Source organism: Misgurnus anguillicaudatus, chromosome 24 (assembly GCF_027580225.2).
Source record: "Misgurnus anguillicaudatus chromosome 24, ASM2758022v2, whole genome shotgun sequence".
In the NCBI taxonomy this organism is placed as follows: domain Eukaryota; kingdom Metazoa; phylum Chordata; class Actinopteri; order Cypriniformes; family Cobitidae; genus Misgurnus; species Misgurnus anguillicaudatus.
Window position 1 is genome coordinate 9063262 of NC_073360.2, and position 10123 is coordinate 9073384.

Genomic DNA, 10123 nt, shown 5'->3' on the forward strand with positions numbered 1-10123 from the left:
TTCATGGTGCATTAAAGTAGTGGTTCTCAGTGGCGGTTCTAGACAAATTTCACTAGGGGGGCCAAGGAGGGGCCAGTGTTTTACCAGAGGGGCACATAAAAAAATGGCAAGAAATTATATTTAAAGATTATAGGGGTGGTTACAGGAACTAGTTTAAGATAGAACTAGGCCTTAGTTTAATTAGGAAATATAACTAGTTTTAACAAACATGCCTTACTAAATACATTACTTGTGTGCAGTTTAAAGCAAAACAAAGGGGACTGATGTATTTTAAGATATGGCATTGCAAGTTGTTTTCAGTTTGGACAGCTCTTACATTTATTTTAGACTAGGATTAGTCTAATCCCTTTCCGGGAAACTGCCCCTTAAACTTTATTTTACTTGACAATCATATGAATATGTATTTAATACAAGAGTGAGTGCAGGTGCAAAAGGGGAGCTGGGCTCTTTTCTAAAGCCCCCTAACCGAAAAGCATGCGAGCCTACTCAATAAACTTTATGAAATGCAAACTTTTCTAAAGACAAACGTTTGTTTTAGTTTACTTATAAACACACATTGCTAGACAGTTAGGGACCACAATCTAATCAGTATTTAAATAATATTTATTTTAAACTGTAAACATTTTTATATGTAACATTTTATTATATTCCTCCACTTTTATGCACGTATATGTAAGAGCATAATTACGGCGCTTTTTACAATGTGTAAACTTTAAAAAGTTAGCGAGATGTTGGTTTTGCCGGTTGTTGATGAGTAACAGCTGTGAATGATCACCGCGCTTATGCAGCCACGTCACAGGAGAACAAGTGAACAGTGTCCCAATGTCAAGTCAGCTAGAGTCCTTACCAGTGCCCAAACCTGCATACACATTCTCAACATTGGGAGATTGTGAACGAATTGAGACACTCGCCGAGCAGCACCCGCCTATATGGGGAGGCTGCAGACCTGGAGCCGGTAGATCTACGCCCCTGGCAGTTTTGCGCCCCTGGCAGTTTTGCGCCCCTTTTGCTTCTCATGGGTTCAGGAGGGGGAGAGGGAAATACTACGATACTAGCCTATTTAAACAACCGTTTTAGAGCACTATTGATTAATATTACACATTTAAACGAAAATTGTATAAACTTACAGTGTACACTGCAGTCTGCACACTACGGAAAAATCCATATTCCAGGTCTGGTCATCTTGGTTTTTATTATTGGAGATAAAAATAAGGATCATGGGTTTAAATAATTTTGCATCATGATACGAGTGTATATTAGCGTGTTGTCCTGTGGCATTTGAAATCGATTGGACCCGGAAGCGGCGCATGATGACGTCACACTTAACTATTTATATTTATTTATAAACTGGCTGATATAATGTTGTGATTTTATATTAAGTTACATTTAGATTTTAACCATATTTAGGCCATTAGACATAAAGTACTGTGTAATCATATGGATCCTAAATGCTTTACAATTCACAATAGGTCGTCATACAGCTACAATACATATCCTACATAGCATTTTATGAAGACAAACACAATGTAACTTTTCTAAAATTCCAAGGGTCATTTAAAAGAAAGAGACAATATTGTGGTTCACAACATTTTTTATTAACACCATGACTTGGTTATTTCTTAATGACTCCATGACTCTCCTATGGTTTGCCACTCTTCTTTTGTTTTTTTTATCCTGCTATCAAAGTGCTCTCGCTCACTAATAAAAAATAAATAAAGCAAAGGTTGAATAGTGTTAGAAACAATGGTTACTTATAATTACCGGTAATGGCAGTATATCGCATCAATCGTTTATAAATAATAAATGTATCATTATAATACAATCAACAACAATAACTTTAGCAGATTATTTAATATACCTTAATTCGTATCGCTTCAAGAAGGTCTGCTGCTATCATACGGTCTGCTGTTTTGATATATGACTAGGCTCATATACTAATATACAGCCTCCCCCTACTGGACGTACGAGGAACAACAGGGGCGCAAAACCGTCAGGGGCGCAAAACCGCCAGGGGCGCAGATCCACCGGCCCCAGGCCCGCAGCCCCCCCCTACTCGCACCCGCATCCAGCTACAGTGATTGGGTGCGCCGCTCTAATTTGCCCGTGTAGAACGTTGGGTCGCATTAGTTCCGCTTTTGGCGCTCGCGTGTAAAATCAAAATAAATTTACTTTTTATTTGGTCAGCACGGGGTGGCCACAGGGGTGGCCAAGGACATGTCTACAGAGGCAGGGGCCACCCTTGGCCTCCGTGTAGAACCGCCACTGGTGGTTCTCAAACTTTTTCAGCTTGCGGCCCCCGTTGTGTATGGTGCATTCCTTCGCCCCCCCTCCAAAGACAAAAGACAATGACAAAAAACTGTTCTAAAACGTCACATTTTAATTAAACAAAACATTAAATTATATAAAGTAGTGCTGTTGGTTAGTAGCCTTATTTTTTATAGGTTTAATTTCACAGAATTCATGATAAATTAATGTATTTTATAAAATGTTATAAATCTGGGGCCCCCCTGCCCCTGGCACCATCTTGCGGCCCCCCTGGGGGCCCCGGACCCCAGTTTAAGAACCACTGCATTAAAGAGCCCATATGACGTTGCTTAAAATAACATTATTTTGTGTATTTGTTGATGTTAAATACATAACTCTGATGATCTCACAGCAAGACACGATGGCTGTCATTATTCCCATCCCAGTATTAAGATGCTGCTACAGATATTTTCAGGCTTGAAAGCGTTATTTTTGTCACAAGAAAAAACTAAATTTTTGATCAAAAAGTCTTGAAGATGAGTTCAGTGAAGTTTACCTCTGGCACATGCACTCACTCATTTGTGTGTTTCATTCACACATTCAGACAATGGAAAGGGGATTTAATTGTGAAAGCAAAAAACATTCTGAAAAAAAGTTCACACCATGCTTCTTGAACACAAGACCAATAACTTCATGTCCCTTAAACTAAAGCATGTCTATCTGGAATAACAGGTGTATCTTTATTATATGGTGGAAGAAAGGCATATGGTCACTAGCACATGTTATGGACAACTTAGGGAATATATTAAATTATGATGATTTTTATGGAAAAATACAAAAAAAATTGTTCCCCTAAAATAAACAATAGAATTATCAAGAACACACCATTACAAATGATTAATTTAGTTAACGAACAAGTAAAACTTACAACAATAATTCCCAAAAAAGATAAAAACTGTTCTAATAGATTTTTAAGAAATTGTTTATTGCAACGCTGTTTTCCAGGATCAGTAAAGAGATCTTATATATTTTGTCATTTTGATAAAAAAGAAAGGTCTAAAATTAGAACAAATTTTCTTACATTCTCTATCAACAATAAATGTAAAGAGGTGCACTTTAAAATTATGAATTATGAACCGGGTGTTTTGGCCATTTATTACTGGGTGTTTTGGCTGCTTTGCTGACTCAGGCCGTGGACGGATTACTGTCATCGATGGAAAAATGAATTCCAAAGTTTATCAAGACATTTCGCTGTAAAACTTAGGACCATCTGTCCGCCAACTGAAGCTTAACAGAGGTTATTGCCGCCAAAGGAGGGTCAACCAGTTATTAAACCCAAAGGTTCACATACTTTTTCCACCCTGCACTATGAATGTTTACATGTTGTGTTCAATAAAAACATGAAAATGTATAATGTTTGTGCGGTATTAGTTTAAGCAGACTGTGTTTCTCTATTGTTGTGACTTAGATGAAGATCAGAACACATTTTATGACCAATTTATGAAGAAATCCAAGTAAGCCCAAAGGGTTCACATACTTTTTCTTTCAACTGTATTCATACATTCTTACACATTCTATATAGAACGTACTGTTTTAATCTACATACTGTCACAGTATACAATTTCGAACACAGAGATACCAACAGAGAAACAAGAATATACAGAGATTTATGACATTGGCTCAGTGGGTTGCCTCACAGCACAAAGGTCCCTGTTTCAAGCCTCAGCTGGGTCAGGAGGTCTTTCTGTTTCCTGTTCGCCTTGTGTCTGCGTGGGTTTACTCTGCGTACTTCGATTTTCATCCCACACTCCAAAGAGATGCAAGTTTGGTAAACTGAAGATGCCGAACTGCCCTTTTCCCAACTTGTTTGTAGAACTTATAGATTAACCTGATCTTACCAAAAATACAACCATAGCCATGCTGGAACAGGGTTAAGAAATAAATAAGAAAATCAATCCCTTTAAAGATACCCCACAGATAATTTATTATAGCATTTTAAAATTGCCACTTTGTAGGTGTGTGCAAAAATTTGCCGTTTTGGGTGTGTCCTTCTAAATGCAAATGAGCTGTTTGTTGCAATTGAAACTCAATTGTGCTGTGAATTACTTTCTCTCTCTCTTTTTCTCTGCACTAAATGGCAGTGCTGTGATTGGTTAGTGCAGATTAAGGGGCGGTATTATTATAAGAGCTCCTTATGACATCATAAGGAGAGCCAAATTTCAACAACCTATTTTCTCATGTGCTTGTAGAGAATGGCTTACCAAAACTAAGTTACTGGGTTGATCTTTTTCACATTTTCTAGGTTGATAGAAGCACTGGAGATCCAATCATAGCATTTAAACATGGAAATAGTCAGATTTCCATGCCATGGCCCCTTTAATTGATAGCAGCTAAAGCCATAGACATAATACATAGCTAGATGGGCTATTGGGCGCTATATTGTAAGGCAATAAGGCACAAGAGTGTCCACAAAAACATATTTTACTAAAACATTTCAATAGACCCTTGTGCAAAAAGATAATTTTGACAAGTTTTATTTTCAGAAAATTTTACATTTACTGGCATGTACTATAACATGCATTATTGCAATGAAATGTTGCCTTTTCAATATGGAAAAAATATGAAAGTGTGCACAACAACAAAAAAACAACAACAAAACAAAAACATCAGGCATCCTAATGTACAGTTATACACTATAAGAAAGGATGTGTTTTTTTTGCACATTTTTTGTGTTATGCTATTTAACGTATTGTGAACACATTATATGTCACTTTGTGTTGATTGTGTGTGAAAACAAAACACAAGCTGTGTTAAAAGTAACAAAAAATAAAAAACAGTTTTAATAATAACACATAATGTGTGTATTCTGTGACAAAGCATTTAGTGTGTTGTCCCTAAACTAACACTGCTTGTGTTGTTTTTAACACATCCGTTCTAAGAGGGTATATCATATATATCATAACTGTAGAGCACACTGTCTGCATACACACACGCAAGCGCGCACACACGCAAGCGCGCACACACACACACACACACACACACACACACACACAGGAACAGGAACTGCAGTAAATGACAGTGACGATTACTGGATGGGAAGACAACTGCTGCATTTCTAGATAAGAAACCAAACATTAATCTGCCTGTCACAAATAGGCTGGATGTAAAATTAGGTTCCCATAAAATGCTGTAATGTTGTGACTATCATTATTACTTTCGATAATATCCTACACCTGTTTTCTTTATTCATGTGTGGGTTTTTTCAGAGAGTCATAACAGTACACAGTACAACATTTTACTGTACATACACTTAATTTTCACTTAAATTTACTGGCACTCATTTATCAAGATGGCTTATGGTAGAGAAATTAACATTTAGTTCATTGGCAACAACTCTGGTGGACATTCCTCCAGTCAACATGCCAATTGCACGCTCCCTCAAAACTTGTGACATCTGTGGCATTGTGCTGTATGATAAAATCAGTGGCCTTTTATTGTGGTCAACCTAAGGCACGCCTGTGCAATAATCATGCTGTCTAATCAACAATATTTAAGAGAAAAAGATCTTAGAGTTCAGCTCATGAAAAATGGGGCAAAAACAAAAGTCTTGCGTTTATAATTTTGTTCAGTGTAAATATAGACATTAAAACCTTAAATACATTAAACAGTAATTATGTTAATAATTAGATTATTAGGACTTACAAGACCTGAACTCTGGGGGCAAGGTTTGTTTATATGGGCATAATATTCAAATTACGATTGTCTTCAGCCATCACTTTTACCAACGCCTGTTCATTTGTGTGGGGAAAGTGGTCGTATAAGAAAGTTTAATGAATCTTTTCGCTCAGATGTACGCTGGTTTCTACATTTGGTTGATAAATGAGGGCCAAGCTTCACAGGTTTGTCTTTGATTATATTGATGAACATTCAGGGCTTTAGTTTTTTTACCTTTTCTAGTTTTGAGCATCTCTGTGATGCATCTTGTAAGGTTCATGATGTACAGAAAGCACATACAGCAAGAGAAGGATGTTATGGACAACACACATCCTTACTGACATCAGGAGGAGACAGGTTGGGCCTCTCTCTCCTTGTGCTGGACTCGCTCACAGAGCTCAGTCCATGTCGCTCGGGTCGACGGCTCAGTGTGGCTGTGAGTTTTCTCCGGAAGACCCGACACAGAAAAACATAAATAAGAGGATCCAGACACACGTTTGAGGACGACACCCAGAGTGTGATCTCTTTGGCCCAATACAACTGGTCTTTGGCCCAACACATGGCAGATGTGTTTCGGGTTTGACTGAGGGTGTAGGGGATTCGGGCCAGGTGGAAAGGAGCAAAGCTAATGAAGAAAACTCCCACTACGACAAACACCTGTGGAGGACATGAGAGATGTTTCACATGGATTGTATTATTTCACATTATTGGCATGATTCAATAAGTTTATAACGTCAGGCAGTAGAAAATTAGCTGTACCTTGGATGTGGTTTGATTGCTAGCCGCTCCTCTGTTGCTGTGTGACACCCGGTATGACTCAAACACTTTTCTGCTGATGAATGTGTAGCATATGACCATGAGTGACAACGTGCCCCAAAACACCACCTGGCAGAAGTAGTTAAAGCCTTCATGCCACATGAGTCCCACCTCGCCCTTCATTCTGGTGCACCGCAGTAGAGTGCCTGACGGGATCTGCGGTACGCGGTTACTCAGGAAAACATTGGGCAGAGCCAACAACAACATAACCACCCAGATAACCGCACAGAGGACACGACCCACCCTGACTTTCTGCAGACAGCTCTTCCCGAATGGATGCACAATCTTTTGGTAGCGATCCAAGCTGATGAGTCCGAGCAGAAGGATGCCTATGTACATGGTGGTATAAAAGAGGACCGCCGAGTAACGGCAATAAAAGGCCCGGAGATGCCAGGAGCCCAACCCGGCATCGGTCAGAACCTTTACAGGCAAGGTAAGGGTCATCAATAGGTCTGCAACCACCACGTTCTTCAGGTACAAGACAAATGTTGAGCTGCTGCGAATTTGGAAGAAGATCCAGGCGGCCAGAGAGTTCAGCACGATAGCAAACAGAAACAAAGCTGCATAGAGACAGGGGAAGAGGACGGAGGTGATGCTCGTGTCGCGCTCGCAGTTGAGAGAAGCGTTCGCCTGACTGCCGTTCATCTCCATGTCTGATGAAAGAACATTGATACTGCTGAACACCATCTGCAAAACTGTGTGACTGTCACATTCAGTAGAAATGCTTAAAACAACCATAATGATATAATGGCAATAAAAGAGTAATGATAATATTCATACTCAATATTCAATAACTCAGTTGAGTTGAATAATATTTAAATATATACAGAAAGTTTTAGATGTCTCCTTATTTAACACACCTGATGTAACTCATCAGCTTGTTAGGGAGACATGTTTACCATTTTAGAAGTAGGCTGATAAATTAAATCAGGTGTATTAAATAAGGAGACATCTAAAACTTTCTGGGAGGGGGGCCTCGAAGACCAGGATTGGGAAACACTGGCCCAGCATAGCTTTACAGTTAGGGATATATCGCCATCTGTTGGTTTGGCTCTTCATATCAGTGTTTTGCGTGTTTGTGTGGACGCAGGAGAGGAAAACTGTTTATAAAAATACCTATGTACGTGTGGACTATGCCTAATACAAAAATTAAGATATCATATAACTGCAAAAACGTTTTTGTTCTGTTTAGGTGAAGTGAAAGGTCCAAACAAACCTACAGTATAGCAGATCTGTTGTGTTTCAAAGCAACACACAACTGTGTTTGGGTGCATTATTTTCTTATGACTTTTTAGGCTTAGAATTATGTGAATGTTTGGAGTCTTGGTCTTGACTTAGTCTGGGTTTAAAGTCCCCATGAAATCAAAACTGACTTTTCTTATTTTTTAATAAGATATTGCAGTGTTCATTATAAACAATTTATCAATGTGGGTCATTTTTATTTTTCAAATTCCCTCATAAACTTCAAAATCTGAAAATGTACTTCCACCCTCTTGTGGTGATCCTTCTCTGATGATGTCAGCTAGATGGCTTGGAAGGAGGATTTGTTAACCCCGCCCCCTTCAACTGTCAGTCTGCTATGACTTCCATTTCTGAATGAAATGCCTACTTTTCTATATCCAATCAATGCACAGAGAACAACACAAACCACAACCAATATTTTTGGTAACATTTAACTTGAAGGGGGTGACATGACACCTTCATAATCATGACACGACACGTGGCATGAACATGAAGGAGATTTTATGCACATTTATGACAACTGTCATTAAGTGTCATTTGCTCAATTATGTCATTTTTAATGCAAAAATGACATTGTTTGAATTGTCTTTGTTATGACAACTTGACATAAACCAATACATCATAACTTGTCATAAATCTGTCATAAACATGACATACAGAATAATTATCAAACTTAAGAAACTGCCTAGCTTTAAGGGTTAACATTAAATTAAACTGTCATTTAAATGTCATTAAATGTTAACACTGTGTATGCAACAGACACGTCAAAATATTATACTTTATGTATGTGCACAATACATAAAAAACGGACAACTAACAGAACTTGTTCTTCCTCACCCAGAGGGTTTTTAAATTTTCTGACATAGAAGAAAAAATGAACAAAACATTTAAATTAATCAATTTAATGTAATTAACTTTGAAGCAATATGGACCCAACACTGCATAGCTTAACCCATTATTGTACTGTTTTCATTTAATTTTAGGTGAATCGGTCTCCAAATGCAATCAAATATAGTTTTATCAATTTTAATTATTATTATTATAAAGGAAACCTAATTATAACTTAATGATGATGTTATAAATCTATTTGACAGAGTACTAACACTTAATGACATTTTAATGACAAATGATATTTGTACCACTGTAGTTGAGGTCAAGAAAAATATTAATAACGCTGTTATAAAACTATATGACAGAGTATTAACACTTAATGATATGTTAATGACAAATTCAATTTGTATCACTGGTAAAAAGTGGTCAGTTATGATGTATTGTTTAATGTCAAGTTGTCATGACATCTCAAGACATCTCAATGAATGTCATCTTTGCAATAAAAATTACACAAAATTTGAATTGAAAGAATGACACATGTCATAAACGTGCATGACATCTCCTTCATGTTCATAGCACATGTCATGTCATGATTATGAAGGTGTCATGTCAGTCTTATGAACACGCCTTCAAGTAAAGTGTTACCCTATTTTTTCTTGTGATATTTTGTTTAACTCAGAAAAACATCACAATACAAGTAAAATCAATCACGACTTCCTGTTCACAACTGCAACATTCTTTGAACATGAGGCATAAATGAAAGCTATATTTCTGATAAGCATTCATTTCTTGAAATTGTTTAAATTGACACAATTGTTTTCAATTCAGTTATCTTTTCATTCAGATATTTCACATTCAGATTGTGTAAACATGTACTAAGACACAAATACTTGCTTAACAGCACTGTTACATATAATCAAAATAATATACATTTAATGTAATGTAACTGACTGCAATCCTATATAGACAATTAGAAATAATTAAAATTATAATAAACACTCACCGGCTCTGAGACTCTTGTCCACTGCTCAAAAACGAGTGGAGAAATGTCTTAACTCCTTCCTGCAGCTTTATCCTAAGTCAATTTTTTTTCTACACACACACACGCACACTCTTCTCTTCCTGTCAACCCTTGAAGAAAAAATTTACCCTAATTCTGAGAAAATGAATTTGATATACAGAATCAGCAGCACATTATAAAGTGAGGCAGTGACATATGGGGGGATATGATGTTTAGGTTTGCGTAAAACTGTGTCCTATACATGCAACACCATGA

At 37.4% G+C, this 10123-nt stretch overlaps 1 protein-coding gene across 2 annotated transcripts; it reads right to left on the bottom strand.

The window, feature by feature from the left end:
- Positions 1-4249: 4249 nt before the first annotated feature.
- p2ry13 (purinergic receptor P2Y13) lies at positions 4250-9959 on the bottom strand. Of its 2 annotated transcripts, none has more exons than XM_055195896.2 (3): positions 9851-9953; positions 6718-7469; positions 4250-6615 (listed from the first exon to the last, which is right to left on the bottom strand). In XM_055195896.2, exons 2-3 carry the CDS (start codon positions 7459-7461, stop codon positions 6274-6276), a joined length of 1086 nt encoding a protein of 361 aa, XP_055051871.2. In that variant the 5' UTR covers positions 7462-7469; positions 9851-9953; the 3' UTR covers positions 4250-6273. The 2 variants fall into 2 exon arrangements, with proteins under 2 accessions (XP_055051871.2, XP_055051872.2); XM_055195897.2 differs by having other exon boundaries at positions 4256-6615; positions 6718-7427; positions 9851-9959.
- Between the last annotated feature and the right edge of the window lie 164 nt (positions 9960-10123).